Raw genomic sequence first — 19,674 nt, forward strand, 5'->3', positions numbered from 1 at the left:
TGACGAATGCCTAGATGGCTCTGTATCTGATGCAGCTGAAATCTTTCTCAGAGCCTAAAAGTCACTTTTTCAACATCACATCTCTATGTCTTGGGTTTGATTATGCTTGACTCTGTTTTCTCAATCTGAATTAAAAAAAAAGAAACACGAACTCCGAGTGGCTAAGGCATATCTACGGATGCCCTTATTTTTGGCGGACCGTAGAAGTCCACCGCGTGGACCGCCCCAAGGGGAAAAAAGGGGTGGTTAGTGGGTCAGCGCGAGCCACGTGACCTGGGGGCGTAGACCGGGGAACGATCCCGGAAACCGCTACCCGAGTTCTGACTTTCTTTCACCCGGGTCTGGTTCTCAAGCCCCGCACATTCAGGGAGGCGTAGTTGGAGATAGTTCCTTCGGCTCGGAGGTGGGCGGACGCCGTGTACAGCGAAGAACCGTGTGGATCTGAGGCAGTCTGGTAGCCCCCAGCCGCCTGCAGACCCTACGGTTTCGTCATGGCGAGATTCTGGGTCTGCCTGGCCGGCGCGGGCCTCTTTCTTGGATTTTTGGTTTTGCATGCGCGTTTCTGTGGCTCCCCGGTGAGTTGAGCAGTGAAGAAATATCTGTCGGGTGTGTGGATAGCACTATTGAGAGGCGACGCCGCTGTCGTGGGATGGAGGTGGCGGGCTCTGGCTCCCGCACTAGCTTGTCTTTTCCAAAAGCTGCCCCGGAGGCGGAACTGCCGATGTCTTGTTTTGTCTCTTAGTCTTAAAAAGTTTGTATATGCGATCTCGCCATTTTCCCGTTTTCTTTCTTTCCCTAGATCCCACTACATCTTCCAGTAATTTGCGGATTTGTATTGTGATCGCTTTGGTCTTTAGACTTATAAACCCATTTCTTCTGAATCATTTTTATCCAGCAGTCTCAACACTTCTGTGCCAGCTGTCAAGGCATGCTTAAAAATAACTTTTTTTTCTTCTTTCTTTCTTTTCTTAACGTAGGGGGTAAACTGAATCTTAATGTTCTGAATTTTTTTTTTTTAAGGTTTTAAGGAAATTTGCTTTTCAAATTTCCTGGAGAACCAAGGAAATTCCTTACCGGCTGGATGTGGGTTGGCCTAAGCATTCAGAGTATTTTACTGGAGCAACATTTTGTGTTGCAATTGACTCGCTCAGCGGATTGGTTTACATAGCCCAGGTTAGTAAAATTGGAATTCAGAAGAAAAAAATATGAACACAAACGAAGCAGTTTTTTCTTGTTTTGCTGTACTAAGTAACCATATGTTTTTATATTATGCTAATTGTGAAGTTTGTTTTTTTTGAGTTGGTGTTAAGTAAATACTTAGGTTTTGAATGTAGTAGATATTAATATCGTTAGGTTTTGAAGCTCTTTTTTTAAGCATTAAATTTCTCGATTAACCTTCAGTTTTTGTTTCTCTCTACCAAAATAAAGATTACTTTCTAAAAACTGATCCTATCTAAGCAGCTATTTTTATATGCCTTCAGAGAGGGGATAACATCCCAAAGGTATTAGTGTTCACAGAGGATGGATATTTCCTACGATCCTGGAATTACACAGTTGACACACCTCATGGTATATTTGCAGCCAGTACACTACATGAACAGTCTGTCTGGATCACGGATGTAGGAAGTGGTATGTGTAGTAATATCTATTAAATTCTTTTGCTAGAAATCATATTTTTGCCCATGTTCTTGCTTGTACGCTTTAAAATCAAGAGTTGCTACATCTAATTGTAATCTCTTTAATGATTTATCAAATCACTTGTTTCTAAAAACCTCTATGTTCTACTTCTGTAGAGTCAAGATACTTAACAGGGAGGCTATAATTATTACGGTTTTTACTTTTACTTGTCAAGGGACTTTTCCTCTTTAAAGCATCAGTTGTGACACCATACTTTCAGGGATCATTTTTATAATTTGTTAAAGCATCAGTTGCTCTTCCCAGGTTAAAATTCTAAATCTCTTCTCTGAAGCCCCAGACAGCAATCTCTGAACGTTAATGAATGGAGTCTTTGTCTTATTTTCCTTCACCCTTTTTCTTTCAAAAGAAATTCTGCTAAGAAACCAGAACTACTTTGTTGCCCAAAATGCAAGATTTGCAGAAACTGCTGATGTTAATGTTTCTGAAATCCTACCTCCTGCAGCATGTCTGCAATCTTCTTCCACCGAATACTTTTAAAAGAATGTGTTGCAAATCAAACTAGGGACAGCTGGGTTTATAGCTCTGGATATTTTCAGAGATAGCTGTTTCCATATTCTTGTGGCTTAAGACAGTACCAGAGATAACCTGGCATTATTATCACAGGATCTCAGGAATGAATGGGATCATAAAGACAGTCTTTCTAGTATTCTTTGGCCCACTTACATTCAGGGCTTGAAGGACATTCTGTTTCTTCATTTCTGGCTAATTCAGATAACATTTTGGAGTTAATGAACTCTAAGTTTTTGTTAAAAGTGCCATTACCAGTTCTTCTCAGAACCCAAGAGATTTCTGAGCCTCACCCGATTCATTACTTTCAAGATGTATTTTGGGTGATAAAATTCCAGTTAAACAAAAAATTGAGATTATCTCCGAGTTCCTTGTAATGCTATAATGAGATGTGACTATTTTGACTTCTTTTTTCTCCAGGACTCACTGTTAAAGGCCTTTACTTTTTAATTTATTCCATTCATGGGATCGTTTTTTTGTAAATTACCTCTTTGATTCCCAGAAATAGAACACACATGACTTCTTCATTCTTTCCATTAAAGGGTTTCTCATGCACAGATCTGAATTTATATTCCTTCCCAGTTTTTGAAGAAATACATTCCCTTTACTAAAAATATGGCTGTAAATGAGCCTTAAAAACAAAACAGAACAATGTTATATACTGGTCTTCTGTGTCTTTTGCCAACTCTTTAGAAACTTTGAAGGTTGCTTTCGTTAATAATATTTTGTTCTCTTATTGCTACAAATTATCTCAAGCATTCAAATCAGGTATAACAATAAATCTTTTTTAAGATGGAGCTGTAATGCGGGTTGATTCACTTTATTTCCAGTGAGTTCAGTGTATCCAGTGTATCTTTTGCATGCCTGTTTGTTAGTTTGGTCTTGGTATGCCTTCAGGTTGATTTCTGTTAACCACATTATGGTTTTTTCTTAATTATTAATATTGTACTTTATATTTTTGCTTGTGAGATAATTTTAACTCAAGTCTTGATATAAGTGAGAAAATATATTAGTGATTTGGAAAGATTTCATCTCTTAGGAAAAAAAGTTAACGGGTCGAGTTTTGAACTTGTTTCTACTAATGAGAAAGTATAGTTTTAAGAAATATGTGTTGTAGTGAACTTTTTTGTTGACCTACTAAAATTTGAGATCTGCACATGATTGACTGAAATAGTGATTTCCAAACATAAGTTCCTTTTCTAGTTCCTTCTTGGTTTCTTTTTACAAGGAATTTTATTCAAGGTCATACTGTTATAGTTATTATTACAAAAGAAAGTTTATAAAAGAATACAAAAGAATGATTTAACATCATGAGCTTTCTGCATAAGGAGTCAGGTTTTTTGGTTTTATTTGAATTTAGAATGTACTTATTTTGGAGTACCTGAATTTTAATCATGACAGATTTGGTTGTAACTAATGAAGAAGCTTTATTGCTTGTGAAATACAGCATTTAATTATCTGAGCCTATTAACTTTTTATTACTGTCTAATTCACTAAATTCTTGCTCTGTGCTTACTTGAAAAACGTGAATATTTGGACAGTGGTTATATTTGTGACATGTGCATGTTTTTCTTTAAAGGATCTTATGGTCATACTATTAAAAAATACAATTCCTTTGGTGATCTTGTTCAAGTCTTGGGTACCCCAGGCAAAAAAGGCACCAGTTTGAATCCCCTGCAATTTGATAATCCTGCAGAATTATATGTAGACGACACAGGAGATATTTACATTGTGGATGGAGATGGAGGATTGAATAACAGATTGATCAAATTGTCCCAAGGTACATGGCTTCCATGGTATCATAAGAATGTTATTTAATAAGTTGGATGCGTTTAATTTGTTCAGTACTTGGTATAATATTGTAATGTATGTGTGTGTGTGTATTTTTTTAAGAGCGAGAGAGTATGATCGGGGAATTGGGGAGGGCAGGGGGAGAGGGAGAGAGACAATCTTCAGTAGGCTCCATGCCCAGCAAGGAGCCTGACACAGGGCTCCATCTCACGACCCTTCATATCATGACCTGAGCCAAAATGTAGCTGGACGTTTAACTGACTGAGCCACCCAGATTCCCCTACAACTATTGTGTATTATATTGTATATGAAGCTGTGTGTAATGGGCTTGAGTGGGATGTGTGGGATGGCCAATAATAAATGATTCTGATAATAAGCTTGCTAATTTTTCTCCTTTGAATTAAACTGGAGGCAGTTTGGGAATTTATAGTGGGCTGAAGAAGTAAGTGTTTATTCTATCCAGTTAAGAAAGAGAAGTTTAGGAACCCGGCATCCCAGAGCTGAGATACCCTTCAGTTTGATTGATCAGCTAAAGTTTCATTGTATTTATTGCTCTGTGTCCTCAGTAGTATTCTAGGTGCAGGTCTATTTCAGTTGAAACCGCTAAATGCTAACCTATGGTATTGATTGTTAAAGTAAAATAAGATTAGGAGGAGGAGGAAATACTATTGACTGGAGAAGTAGGGCAAGCGTTCATAAAGCAAGTGGTTCTTGAACTAAACTGGTTTTGGTGGGAAGAAAAGAGGTGGGGGAGGAACATTTACAAGGCTCTATCACACAAGGTCTACAGGTAATTAACAAGTCTTCTAGGAGGGGAGATTAGGATGTAATTTTGGAAGAGTAATAAGATTTGGAATGTTCTTGGAGGTTTACCTAAGAATTTTAAAGCCATAATTTTGCTTTTAAAATGTCTTGAGGTTTTTTTTAGGAAAGTGGTGTTATAGAAGCAGAGTTTTTATAAGACTTAGTACTGTATCAGGATATATTTGCAGTAAGCTTTGTCATTTGGACAGAGCGTAGATTCATACATGGAGGTTATGTAGTCAACTTATTACCCAGTAACTAAGTTTGGTTGGTGATAGTTAAAGGAAGGTGAAGTGCGGATAAAGCAAGAATCAGAAAAATAATTAAAGAAACAACTAAACTCAGGAGACAGATTGAATACAGGTATATTGGTTTCTTGTGGCTGCTATAAAAAATTGCCACAAACTGGATAGCTTAAATAGAAATTTATTCTCTCATATTTTTGGAATTCAGAAGTCTGAATTTTTTTTTTTTTAAGATTTTATTTATTTATTTGACACAGAGAGATCACAAGCAGGCAGAGCAGCAGGCAGAGAGGGGTGGGAGAAAGCAAGCTCCCCGCTGAGCAGAGAGCCCATTGTGGGGCTCAGTCCCAGGACCCTGAGATCATGACCTGAGCTGAAGGTAGAGGCTTAACCCACTGAGCCACCAGGCACCCCCAGAAGTCTGATTTCCAAAGGGCTGGCCCTACTCCCTTTAATGGCACTAGGGGAGAATCCCTCTTTGCCTCTTCCAGCTTCCCATGGTTCTAGACATTCCTTGGCTCGTGGCAGCATATCTAGTCTCTGCCCCATCTTCAGATGGCAGCCTTCTGTGTGTCTCTGTGTCTCAAAACTCCCTCTCCCTTCTCTTACAAGAACACTAGACATTGGACTTAGGGTCCATCTAAATTTAGGATCTGTCTCATCACAAGATCCATAATTTAATACGTCTGCAAAAGTCAGTGACCAATAAAGTCACATTCCCAGGGACAGGAGTACCTGTGAGTTGGATATATCTTTTGGGGTAGACATACAATTCAACCTACAACAGGGGTAATAAGGGAGACAGACTATAAAAATGTAATGTGGATTTTTAAGCTCACAGGAATTACAATACCAAGTAACAGAATAGTTGGGAAGGGAGACACTGACGTGAATCACACACAGTGGTTTTGAGTGATGAAACACTCAAGTGGAGATAGTAAAGAAGTCGATTAATTGCTTGAAACGGAATTTTGGCAGGGGGCGTAAAGCCTAAGAATTAGGCAAACTGCTCTATACACAGAAAGCAAAAAAAGCATAATCAGTTAGGGGTAAAATTGAATAATTATTTGCAATTTAAGACATAAGCTATAACACGCAAATGTACAAGGTATTGTATACGTTGCTCTGACCAACTGTATTTGCCATTGTCAGATTTTATGATGCTTTGGCTACATGGAGAACGTGGGACGGGGCCTGCTAAGTTCAACATACCTCACAGTGTTACTCTTGATTCATCTGGTCGGGTAAAAATACACTGTCATTGTGTATGGAACTGTGTATCTGAGAGTGTGTGTGTGTGTGTGTGTGTGTGTGTGTGTGTTTATGGATCTTGGTGCACATGTGTGTCTGGTCATCTGACTATGAATGTTTGTGGTTATCTGTACCTGGGTGGGTCTGGGCATTTCTTCTGGGGCTGGGTATACCCACATACTCTTAAAAATGTCTAGTCCTATAATAAAGAGATTTCCCAGCTTATTTAGAAATGAACAAAATAGATTTCCTGTGTCACTTTAAGGTAGAAGGAACAAATAATGGAGTAGAACATAAGTTACCTGAAAAAGGAAAGAGTTGCCTTCCTACTAAGAAAACTACTAGGATGGGCACCTGGGTGGCTCAGTGGGTTAAGCCTCTGCTTTCAGCTCAGGTCATGGTCTCAGGGTCCTGGAATCGAGCCCCGCATCGGACTCTCTACTCAGCAGGGAGCCCACTTTCCCCTCTCCCTCTGTCTGCCTCTCTGCCTGCTTGTGATCTCTCTCTCTGTTAAATAAACAAATAAAATCTTCAAAAAAAAGAAAAAGAAAACTAGGCGTGTTTGAATATATTTTTAATTTTAGAATTAAAGTAATTCTAGAATATGTTGTTCAAAAGGGAGATGGGAGAGATTAATCTTGGAGGCTTAAAAATGAGAGCTACCCAGGTAACTTTGACTAGCTCCACTCTGGGGAACAGAAAGCTTTAACTGACATATTCCAACTCATTTCTTTTTCCCCATCCTATCCACTACTACCTCCTTTGCTTTTATACACCTTTAAGCATACATACCACTTCTTTGGGGTTACTTTCCTATGACCAAACCCCCACCCAAAATGTTTTATATTAGTTTCTCCTTCTGTTTTCCTATAGTAGCCTATACTTCCCCATTACAGTAATAATCACACTATAATATAATCAGTCATTGTCTCCCTTAACAGAATGTAGGCTGTAGGAGGGCATATAATGAATCTCTTTTGCTTTATATCTTGGTGCCTGGCACATAGTAGTCTTCTTATGAGTAACTGTTATGTGACTAAATGTCTTGTAGGATGGTTGCATCAGACTATCTTGGCTTCATACCCTTAGAAATTTAATCCATTTCTACTTCTGATTCTGTTTTGAGCATACAACTTTTTTTTTCTTTTTAAAAGATTTTATTTATTTATTTGACAAACAGAGATCACAAGTAGGCAAAGAGGCAGGCAGAGAGAGAGGGGGAAGCAGACTCCCCGCTGAGCAGAGAGCCCGATGTGGGGCTCGATCCCAGGACCCTGGGATCATGACCTGAGCCAAAGGCAGAGGCTTTAACCCACTGAGCCACCCAGGGGCCCCGAGCACACAACCTTTTGATTGTGATTGGCTTACATGTAGACAAAGTGAGATTGTTTTGGTCATAAAATCTTCAGGTATTTCCCATTGTAGATAGGAAGATAGCTGAACCTGTGAATTTTATCTCTGAATGGGGAGGTAGAAAGTTGGAATTCTGGTTTAAACACATTACCCTCCTGTGCCTGGTTAAATACTTCCTTCTTAAAATAAGAATATGATCAAGTTTCTGAGCAGACAGGACCTAGACCCAGGTGAATTCTCCATGGTGCCCTTTTGAGAAAGCTTGGAGAACATTTGATGGGGATACTCTGGCATTACTGAATGATGGATAATGATGGTGTTCATTTCTGCACACTGTGTTTTAACAACAGTCATCGCCATTCAGAGCATTTTACATGATCAACTCATTTAATCATCACCCCAGTCTTATATGAAATGTTAATTAGCTCTAGAGCTGAACTTGCTGCTGGTTTTTGTTTTCTTTTGTTTTTTAAAGATTTACTTATTTATTTGAGTGACAAAAAGTGTCTGCATGTGCCAGTTGGGGTAGGGACAAAGGGAGAGGGAGAAAGAAAATCTCAAGCAGACTCCCTGCTGAGTACGGAGCCCAGTACAGGGTTTGATCTCACAGCCCTGTGGATCATGACCTGAGCCAAAATCTCAAGTTGGGGGCTTAACTACGTGAGCCACCCAGGCGCTCCTGCTATTGTTTTTTAAACAAGATTTCTCATAATCAAAATCTGTTCAGTAGGAAAGATAATGCTAACCATCTAAAATATTCAATCCTAGGGTCGAAACTATATTTCTTCTTTGGGTACTTGTCTAAGGCATAATCCCAAAATCTTTAAGGAAATCCATCCTTATTAAAGAGTCATGAATCAGGGAAAGATCTTGAGAAATTACCTTACTTAGGGATCAACACCCTTTCTAAAGTGATACAGTGAGTCTTTATTTGTTTCTTGTTGTAGATGAATTTAGTGGCTACTAAAACTCACAGGCATTGACAGATAGTCAGGATTACCCTGAAGAAATAGTCCCTGAATCCATGAACCCTAGAAATCCAAAAATCCTCAAAGGAGGACGTGGAGGTCAGCAGGGCTGGCCCACACTTCCAGTCCATTCTTACATACCCTTCTACAATCCTAGCCTCATGTCATAAAATCATTTCGCTGTATGTATGCCGTAGGTTGCATACGTCAAATATGGTGCATGAAATGTCATTTAGGGTGTGTCTACTTTCCTGTCTCATAACAACAGTTTGCTTAATAACATGTTCCAGCCTATAGCAAAATGAAATTAAACCTGTTAGCTTCCTGGCATTCTTGGATGCTACTAAAATCTTCTAAGCACCCTCTTTCGGTGGGTGGTTTGGCACTTTGGACATTCCTTGGTAGATAGCAGGTAGACATTCAGTGATAACTGCAGTAGGAATGAATACCTACCACCAGCCCCAGCCCCGCACCCCCGACTCCCCAGCTCCTGAGGAACAAGGCTGGGTTGCTTTGTCTTTGTCTTCTAACGAATGGGATGGCAGAACTAATCGGGACAGAATTCCTGTTGGAGGAATGAGTGAATTCTCCTGCTTCTCAATACTGTGCTAATCCTCTGCATCACAAGAGAAGACTCCAGTTTTTTTAGTTATTCAGATGTTTAGTAGAGCAAACCTAGCGTTAAGTGTGGGCTTTGGGTTAAGACAGATGGCTGAAAGTGGCTTTCCTACTTACTATAAACTCACTTCGAACTACAATTTCCTGTCTAAAGACAAGGCTTTCAGTACCTTCTCTTTTAGGGTCCTCAGAGAACTGAATGAGATGATGTATGTGAAACTAATGGAAATAAACATCCTTCCCATACCTCTCCCCTTCTGTTTTCTTTCTCATTTATGATATGGATCTTTTGCAAGAAACACTTTTTTTGGGTTCTCAGGTGTGGGTTGCTGACCGAGGAAATAAAAGAATTCAAGTATTTGATAAAGACACCGGGGAGTGGCTAGGAGCATGGGATAATTGTTTCACAGAAGAGGGACCTTCTTCAGTCAGGTAAAAATTTTTTTTCCTTTAAAAATGCTCCTTTTATTAGGTGGGTGGGGGATGTGCTAAATGAGGGGTGGGCATTAAGGAGGACACTTGTGATGAGCACTGGGTGTTATATGCAAGTGATGGATCACTAAATTCTCTCCCAGAAACTAATACTACACTATATGTTAACTAACTACAATTTAAATAAAATATTGAAAAAAAAAAAGCTTGTTTTATTTGGTATATGTTCATTTCTTTGAAGAGCTAGCTGAAAGGTCAAAATACTATTAATTTTCAACAGGTGAAAAGGGGGCAGAACCAAGTATGCAGAGAACATGTATTTTAAATCCCAAGCAGAGCGAAAGAGGTTCAGCTCCCCATGCACTGTAGGACCCAGATCTCAGAGATAACATATGCTGGACCTCCTACAGCCTTCACCCTTGAGATACGTGTGATGATTTTTTAAACGTAGAATGAAAATAGAAATCTTGAGTCTGTAGTGTCAGCCCAGCGCATACTCTCCGTTGAATTCATTTTGTGTGGTTCTCGCGTATTGTTTTTGTTTGTTGAAACTGCTCTTTGGCTGTGTCTACTATCACAAATCTGTAAGTTCTCCTTGAAAGCATCTTTCAGCAAGTAGAGGAGTCTAGTGTTGTTTAGCGCCACAGGGGATAAAAACGTTGAGAAAGTCAACATTTTAATTGATTTTGCATACATTTATTCTGTAAAATGTCTTTTTCCTTAGATTTACTCCTGATGGAAAGTATGCGGTTGTAGCCCAGCTGAACCTTAGCAGGCTCTTACTGGCAGCGGCGCCTCCAGTGGGAAGCATTGGCAACTGCTCTGTGATCGGCACAATCCAACTAGCAGATCAGGTTTTACCGCATCTCTTAGATGTCAATGGAAAGACGGGAGCAATCTATGTAGCAGAAATTGGAGCAAAGCAAGTACAAAAATACGTCCCTATCAATAGCAATTTTCCTTCATTTGGTTCATAATGTTTCCTTTTGTGGAGAGTTCAGATTCTCAAATTCATTGTTAAATCCTTACAAATAGTGTTCAAGCATAAGAATGTGTTTCTTTATTTTTCTGTGACCTGGCGATGAGAAAAATTTGTTTTTATATCATGAAGACACGTTTTGTTGCTCTTCTTGTGACTTGGTTTTACTTGTAAGTGCATAAGGATGTTTTAACGAAGGAAATGTAACACTAAAAAAATGAGGTAGAAAGGAAGGACTAAGGTTGTAACCTGGGTATTTGCCCTGGGAGACTAATTTTCCCTGAGGGAAAGAGGGAAAGGAATAAAAACGGGTTTTGTAGGATACATTGAATTTCATGTGAAGAACTGCAGACCTCCAGTTTGTTCACCTTATACAAAATGTACATTTTGAGAGATCGAGTCAGATGGGTTCTTGATTAACGAGGACCCACAGGATGCTAGCTCCTACAGATTCAGAGATGAAGCCACAGGGTTAGCTTTGTGTGCCTTTTCTGGCGCTTGTAGTCCAGTGGGGAGACAAGTGTGTGAACTGCTCTAATAGTGACAGCAAGGCTTAAGTGTAGCAGGACTTTTGGGTGTAGGAACATTACTTCTGACTGAGGAAATCCTGGAGATTTTGCCAGGAAAGTCCATTTGAGCTCCAACTTCAGAAACTGAAGAGGGGAAAACAAGGTGGGCCAAGTGGAGGAGCTGTAAAAAGTTACAGACTTGCTGGGAGCTTTGGTAGGCTTTCTTTTAAAAGCCCATCTTGGCTTGGGTCCTTTAGCTGTGAGATACTTAATCTCAACCTCTTAATGTTGGAATAAAACAACAGGCGTTTAAGCACTTTACTGAAAGGGATCTTCACAAGTATTTACTGCAATTTTTTTTTTTTTTTAATTAAAGGTAGCATTAAAAATAGGGCCTGTCTTCAGTGCCTCTTTCCATTTCTCATTTTCTTTCTCTTTCTTTTTCTTCTTTTCTTTTTTTTGTTAAACATGTACTCAGTTCATTCCTGACATCTGTCTACCTCAAAGAAGTTTTGGAATTATTTATATGGGGATGTGTACTGAATACTTCACACTATTAAGGTGAATAATTTCTTACCTTTCTGCCCCTTTGGTTTTAATATTTGCTTCCCAGCGAAGACCATCTTTTCAGGTTTTTTCTCGTTTATTCTCGGTTTTGGTTGAACCTAGCCATATGATATTCTTTTGGGTCATTCCTCCCCGTGTCTTATATCCATCTCCCTTTTTATCCTGATCTTGCACTGCAAGTCATAAAGCATGTGAGAAATCCTGAGCTGCCTTTCCCATCACTCATTATGGCTGCAGTCTGTTTTGCAGACCGCAGGAAATTCAGACTGTTTAGATGCTTGGATCATATCTTGATGCAATTAGGAAGGTAAATCAGCCAACAGGAAACTTTTCCATGTTCCAAGGCCTTTGATAAGTATGTTTGTGCCATTGATCAAGCTGTATGATCTTAAATGAGTCATCTTAGTTTTTCTCTTTAGTAAAAATTCCTCCTCCAATAATGCTGTTAGGGTCAGATGTACAACAGAGACAAATGTGCCCTCTGAAATATATAGCTTCGAGTACTTCAGAGTACTTTGAGTACTCTGAAATACAGATTATATATATATACTCTGAAATATAGCTTCGAAATTCTTAACAGAGTTCCTTCTAAATGGCATTTACCTGATACCAGCTATCAAGTCTGCCTTAATTTTGCGTTTATTGGTTTTTTCAGAATTTATTCTCCTGAACTTTATGCAGCTTAACCAATATAGTAAATTTATTTTTATAAAAGAAAATGAGTTGAGGGTTTTGTTTTGTTTTGTCTTTAAGCGAGGACAAGAAGTCCAGATGTCTCTTAGAAATGCAGGTTAGGTAAGCTGATCTTGTCCTTTTAAAAATGTTATATTTAACCATGTTTTATTCCGGTGTCTTATAAAACTTGCTGAAAATTTTGTCGCCCTATGTCTTGCTAGAAGTGTCTATCAGTATTCCTGTAATCATAGTATTTCACTTTTTTCCTTTGGATTAATTGACTAAATGAGAAAATGTCTTCTCTTGTCATTTAAAAGATAACAAATTAAATTTTTGGAAAGAAAAGACAATATTCTCTGGCTCTCTATTTAATGTTGAATTTTATTGTTATAAAAGCAGTTTATAACTTACTACCGAGCTGAAGAGTTTCAGCAACCCTGAGTCACAGGCTTGTGCTGAGAGAATATCCTCCTTCATTCATATGTAAAGTGTAGGCTGATGCGCATTTTGTTAGAGGTCCCTTGGAAGTCTTAGCAGAAACAGCCTGGCTGACGTGGGGGGTGGGTACAAATGATAGTGTTGCCAGCTAACTCCACATATTTTTGCACTGGAAATGGAACCGCTTTGTGCCTCCACTTTCGAAATCTATTGAGGGGTGTGTGTGGTGGGCTGGGGTGGGTGGGGGTGGGGTAGCTTCTAAATTGGAAAACCGAAGGAAGGCTGGAGGTATCTTCCCAGCCTCCACTGTGACATCGGGTCTCTACGGTGGAATGTTTGTGTCCTCAGAGAAAACCTGTGTGCAGTCTGATGTCAGCTTAGAAAACCCATATAATTTGTGCTTAGGTCACTTAATAGATTCAAAGACTGCTTCAAGCAATGTGGCTGTCGGGCTAAATAAAGGCACTCAAGGCCCAACTTTTGTTTCGGTTTTGTTGGTTTTTAAACACTGGATTTGAAAGCAGGATAGATTGGGAGAGCCCACAGGACAACTAGAAACTGTCAGATTTTTTGCTCCTATGACTCACCAAATCCATTAAAATTATTTAAAAAAAAATCTTGAATGTATGTATGACTTTATTTTACTCTTGAGTCTAAAATTTCAGCAATAATCACACAAAAAAACTTTTTAGAAAAGTCAGAACAACTCACACTCCTTTATTCAGCAAAAACATACGAAACAACAAACTTTTGAAGGTACTTAGGGCAATGGCCTCTGCCCTGGTAGTTGACCATCCATCTGGAAAAACAAGCCCACAGAACACTCATCCTGGGAGGTGCCCTATTAGGCACTTGCATTGTGTTACATTATTGATACAAAAGAGGGCAGTAGAGTCCTGCTTATGAGCATTTCTTGAAACCAGCTGTGACCTTCTTTATACTTTGATTTTTCAAAAAAAATTGAGGTTAACCATACTTTTAATTTTTCTTCTTTTTCTTTAGCTTGTATATCTTGAGGAAGTTAGCTTATATGTGACATATTTTCCAAGGGTTATTGGAAACTTGCTGTTTAATTGGACATTTCCATGTTTAAAAAAAAACAAATTTTCAATAAAAGCCTAACAGCCAGAAGTGAATAACTCATTTTAAGCTATAACTTGAATATGAGTTTAGTACAATAGAAAATGCATTCACATTAACAGAAAATTATTCCTTTTATCCTTACTAGATTTTTTTGGTTTGTTTTAAATAATTTTTCCTTGTGGTTGCTGACTCTTTTATAAATAAGAAAAATTGATTATTTACAGAGAGGCCCAGTAATTTCTCCATCAGACATTTCACCCATAGAATCCATAGTTTATAGGGTAAATTAATCCTTTAGACATTTAATGACATGTAGATACTCCCTTTGTATGTAAGAACTGGGTGGAATTTGAGCAGTGGAAAATAGCACTTTTTGAAACTTTCATTTCTTCCATTGTAAACAATGAAAGGCTATTGTTAAGATATATTCATTCATTCATTGATTTATTTTAAAGATTTTACTTATTTATTAGATGGAGAGAGAGCACAAGTAGGCAGAGCTCCAGGCAGAGGGAGAGGGAGAAGCAGGCTCTCTGCTGAGGAGGGAGCCTGATGCAGGGCTCCATCCAAGGCCCCTGGGATCAGCAGCTGAGCTGCTTAACCAACTGAGCCACCCAGACGCCCCATGGTATTATGATTTAATTCTGCTTGTATGTAATTTAGGCCAAAGTGGCCCATCTTGGAGCAGCTTGTTGTTAGCCCCTACAATAGTCTATGACCTTGGTAAACAGATTTGTGGTGTTGAATTTCCTTTTGGACACTACATTTAAGAGAGAATCCTACAAATAGACTCTAATCCAAAAAACAATTGACCAAAAATAACATGGTGTTTGAAACTAATTCTGAGACCTTTAAAGGGTGATCATATAGTAGCATGAACAGACTTACTGAGCTTTCCTCCAGAATGAAGATAAAGAGTAGAAATAACAGTGTGGCCAGTTGGTCCAGCTTAGTGAAAGAACATTCTAGCAAAGAGCTGTGAAACAGTGGAACAGACTGTGTTCATATTGAAAGTGGTAAAGTTCAGTGAGTCAGAACTTGAAATCTAGAGTTAGGTTGGCCGGGGTTCTGATCCAGGCCCTGACATTTACTTGCTGTGTTGTTTTGAGACTGCCTCATTTTTCTCTTTTGTGAAATGGAAATTCTATTAGGTTCCTCATGGGATCATTGTGAATAGAAATGAAATCGTGCATGTAGAACATTACACTTAGGTCCTGACATAGTAGACACTCGCCATGTCTTTTTTGTGATATGTAAGCCAGAGATGGACAGTGGTGACACCTTTGGGCTCAAATTCTTAACTCCGGGAAGATGGTGAGACCAGATTGACCTTCCCTATTGTATGATTCTGTGTTTAGTCCCACTATCGGAAACTAAAGATACAGTTGTGATACACTAAGTCATCTATCATTTAGAAATGGCTACTTTAAAAAAACAAATTTTCAGTTGGCACTAAAGCTATTTAAAAGTCATCCAACAGATATGTTAGATACCAGGAATATAGTGGTGAGCAAGGCAAAAGACTCCTCCTCTTCTGTAGTATACATTCTACTTCGGAAAACAATGGCTTCAAAGAAAAGAGTGAGACTCTGACTAGAATTTGTGGTAAATATTAACACTTGGTTGGCTAAATCAACTCCCATTCCCAACCTACTTATCTTACACCACCTTGAAGACGAAGAGTGAGGTGCTTGCTTTCTCAGCTTAGCTAGCATTAGAGGTAGTCCCATGATATGGTTCTGGCCAATGCAACATAAATGGAAGACTACTGAGAGATTTCTGGAGAATCTGCTTTTTTTTTATTTAAAAAAAAAAAAAAGGTAGGTATACTTAGCACCATTGCCTTCTCCTTTCTTGCCTAACTTGACTTGAGTGCGATGCCTGGAGTTGCAGCAGCCATTGTGGGACTATAAAGCAACAAACCTAACATTCTTAAAGAAGGCAGGCAGATAGAAGGAGGCTGGATTCTTATGATTGGGGAACCACTGTACTGGCTTGGTAATTACTTTCTCCAGATATTTTATGTGAGATAGTTGAATGTTTTAGTTACTTAAGCCACTGTTTTAGTTAGGTGTCTTCTTACAGATAAAAAACATTCCTAAGAAATTCAATATTAAATTAACCTGCATTAGTTTGGGATGGATTTTTTTTTAATAGTTTTAAGATTCTATAACCAGGAAAATAAGTTACTCTGCTTTTATGTCTTATTTTCTGTCCTCTGATAAGATTTTATTTATTTATTTATTTTTTTCAATTTAGATTCAGTGCCTTTCTTTTGAGACGCATTTAGGTTCCTATGTCAAATGTATCCTTTGCATTTATTCATTGTAGCTATTAGGGTAGGATTCCCCTGCCCCCTTTTTGTGAGAGAGAGAGAGAGAGCATGGAGTGGGGTGGGGGTTGGGAAGAGGGAGAGGGAGAGACGTACATTCAACTCAGAGCGTAACTTGGGGGTCTCATGACCCTGGGATCATGGTCTGAGCTGAAATCAAGAGTTGGATGCTTAACCAACTGAGCCACCCAGGTACCCCTTTTTCCCCACTTCAAATTAGTTATTGGTGGCATAGAGAAAAGGTATCAGTCCTTTTATGTATGTCATTTCCATTCACGTTAATAAACTCTTACTAATTTTATTTTACTTTTATTTATTTTTTAAAAAGATTTTATTTATTTATTTGACAGAGATCACGGAGAGGCAGGCAGAGAGGTGGGGTGGGGGGAGCAGGCTCCCTGCTGAGCAGAGGACCCTGAGATCATGACCTAAGCCACCGGCAGAGTCTTTAACCCACTGAGCCACCCAGGTTCCCAAACTCTTACTAATTTTTATTAGCTATTATAGATTTCAGATTTTCTAGATATACCATTGTAAAAATAAACGTTAACTATACATCTTTCAATTATTTATTGCTTGTTTGCTTTTTAAAATTTTAATCCATTAGCTACATTGTTCAAAATAATGTTAAATGATAGTATATCAAGTATCTTTATCTTATTTCTGATTTTAGTGGAAATATTGGTACCTTACCAATTATGATGTTTGCTACTGAGTTTTGGTAATTTTCATATTTAAGTAGTTTTTTTAATCTCGGAATTTCATTAATAATTGCTACTTAATTTTATAATGGCTTTTAGCATCGATGTGTACAATGTGTTGATTAATTAAAGGTTTTTTCCTTATGGTTATTGTTGGAAAAACTTTATTTGCTAATAATTTCTTGCTTGGAACTTTTATTCTTGAAAGAAAGAGGGCAGTAGAGTGCCATTATGTAGAATTTATTGACTACGTTCCACCCATCTCCAAAAGGATTTTGAGCCTCTTTACAATGAAATTTTTTAAATACATTAAAAATAGAGTAATGTCAAAAATTGCATAGAGGGGTGTGAAAATACATTTATTCAAAACCTGGATTAATAGTTATGGCAATTAAGTATTAACTTCTGAGTTTTCTGGAAGCCATGGCAAAGAAGGAAATGTGCATATTTAATTTTCATTTGATAAAATAGATCCCTTCTTCATTGCATGGATCTTTATAGGTGAAATGAAACAATGTATTTTAGACCAAAAAAGTAACACAAAGAAACTTTTCAAACTGTAATCAAGGAAGGTGTGAGAAAGGGATAAGGTCTTTAAGCCAGTAGCTCAATTAAATGTTAAGAATACTTAACATTTGGTGTATACACCACTGATTGAATGCACAGTCTTTGTCAGGGTTTGATAGAAATGATGGTGGTAATGTTCCGAATTTCTGTTGTCCAACATGGTAGCCCCGAGCACATGGGCCATTGAGCCCTTGAAATCTAGGTTGTATGTCTAAGGAACTGAATTTTCAGGTGTTTGTTTGTTTGTTTGTTTTAAGATTATTTATTTATTTATTTGACAGAGAGACACACAGTGAGAGAGGGAATGCAAACAGGGACAGTAGGAGAGGGAGAAGCAGGCCTCCTGCCAAGCAGGGAGCCCAATGCAGGGCTCAATCCCAGGATTCTGGGATCATGACCTGAGTCAAATGCAGGCACTTAACGACTGAGTCACCCAGGCGCCCCTTTCAGCTTTATTTTTAATTAATTAAATTTAAATTGTTACTATATTAACATTGGCTATTATATTAGACAACATAGCAGGTAACTAGGTTTTCATAAGAATGACCAACAATTTGTTTTTACTCCATTTCATTGTTTACTTACATAACTTGATTTCTTTGTAGTATGACCTTTTGGCAGTGTTTCTAATAATTCCACCTAACTCAAAGATTAAACATTTTCATGCACATCAAAATATTGTTGAATCTTCTGTTAAATATTTTCCAAATGATAGCAAAGTTAGTCTGTGAAGAACAAAAGAAAATGGTTGTTACAAAGCTTTTAAGTATTTATGTATGTGTGTATTTATTTATTTTATCAATTCATCTCTGGCAACATACCTGTTTTTCTATCATTTTTTTTTTTTTTACTTGAAACCATTTTCACATGCTGCAGCTAATATTTCAATGGAAACTTCTCATGTAGAATTTTTATGTGTCCCACAGAGGTATTCACCCGTAATTGTTTCAGACATCCTAAAAATCAAGTTGAAAGGTAATAAAATGCAATCATAGCTTCATTACTGGTAAAGTTGAATTATTACATCTTTACTAATGACTGCATTAGTTTCCATCTTTATTTGTATTTTAAAGCTTAGATAATAAAATTCTAAATAATTCTGTTACCATTTTTTTGAACTTTAGTGAAATATTTCAACAGTTAACAACTTGTAGACAATGTTATCTTATTGATATCCTTGTATATTTACCCTGCCCCTTTGATTATTTTGTATTATCTCCAACATCATATTATTTCTTTGACTAACTCAGCATGTTTCTTATAATGTAATGATAATTTTTTGAACATAACGCTACCACCTTTAACATTAGTAGTCCCTTAATACCATTAAATATTGTCCTTGTTCTGATTTTACCTCAGTATCTCACATATTTTTTAAATTTCCAGGGTTGAAATAAATTCCATTTTTTTATTTGTTTCTTAAATTTAATCTGGAGTTTCTTTCTCTTCCTCTTTTTCTTGCTCTCTGTGGCTCCAGCTCTGGGTCTCGCTTTCTCTTCCCTTATAAGGTATTTGTTGAAGAAAGCAGTCATCAGTTCCAGTTTCCCAGAGTCTGGATTTTGTTGATTTCATCCTTGTGAATTCATTAAACATGTTACTCTGTCTTCTGTAGTTCCTGTAAATTGGTAGTTAGTTCCAGAGGCTTCATCAGATAAAGATTTGGTTATTTTTGTGGCAACATTTCCCTAGGTAGTGGTATGTACCTTTGTCATACCCAAATTAACACCTCTGGTTCAAAGTACTCTTCTGTGCTAGAGACTTGCATTCCCAATTGCTTCCTTGACATTTCCACTTGGACATATAACAGCTATTTCAGACTTAACAGATCAAAAATGGATACTTGTTCTCTTTCTCCCACTCTCAGATGAACTAATACCATCATTTATTTATCGAGCTACTCTCCCATCTACCTGGAATACACTTACTCCAGATCTTTATTTGGCTCAATCTTTATATTCTTTGAGGTTCTACTTAAATAACACGTCTTTAAAGAGGTGTATCCTGATTGTTTGTTCTAAATAAGCATCTACTCCTGTCATTCTCTATTCTCTTACACTGTTTATTTTCTTCATAGCTTTTGTAATTCTCTGATACTGCTCATTTAATTTTTCACTGTTTCCCTCACTGGAATATAAGCTTCAATACAAGGCTGGATG

General features: G+C 37.8%; 1 protein-coding gene across 1 annotated transcript; it reads left to right on the plus strand.

Annotated features, from left to right (window-relative positions):
- Positions 1–303: 303 nt before the first annotated feature.
- NHLRC3 (NHL repeat containing 3) lies at positions 304–13,451 on the plus strand. The gene is made up of 7 exons (XM_032880119.1): positions 304–575; positions 1,021–1,173; positions 1,482–1,629; positions 3,785–3,985; positions 6,198–6,289; positions 9,555–9,667; positions 10,392–13,451. Exons 1-7 carry the CDS (start codon positions 492–494, stop codon positions 10,642–10,644), a joined length of 1,044 nt encoding a protein of 347 aa, XP_032736010.1. The 5' UTR covers positions 304–491; the 3' UTR covers positions 10,645–13,451.
- Positions 13,452–19,674: the final 6,223 nt, after the last annotated feature.

The sequence above is a fragment of the Lontra canadensis genome, unplaced genomic scaffold (assembly GCF_010015895.1).
Source record: "Lontra canadensis isolate GAN:19392208 unplaced genomic scaffold, GSC_riverotter_1.0 scaffold67, whole genome shotgun sequence".
Classification (NCBI taxonomy): Eukaryota; Metazoa; Chordata; class Mammalia; order Carnivora; family Mustelidae; genus Lontra; species Lontra canadensis.

Bases quoted from the DNA above. Each gene is read 5' to 3' on its own strand.
- NHLRC3 (XM_032880119.1), top strand. From the start codon at position 492: ATGGCGAGATTCTGGGTCTGCCTGGCCGGCGCGGGCCTCTTTCTTGGA. The intron at 576-1,020 runs GTGAGTTGAGCA...TTTTTTTTTAAG, and splicing joins CGCGTTTCTGTGGCTCCCCG to GTTTTAAGGAAATTTGCTTT. The intron at 6,290-9,554 runs GTAAAAATACAC...TTGGGTTCTCAG, and splicing joins CTCTTGATTCATCTGGTCGG to GTGTGGGTTGCTGACCGAGG.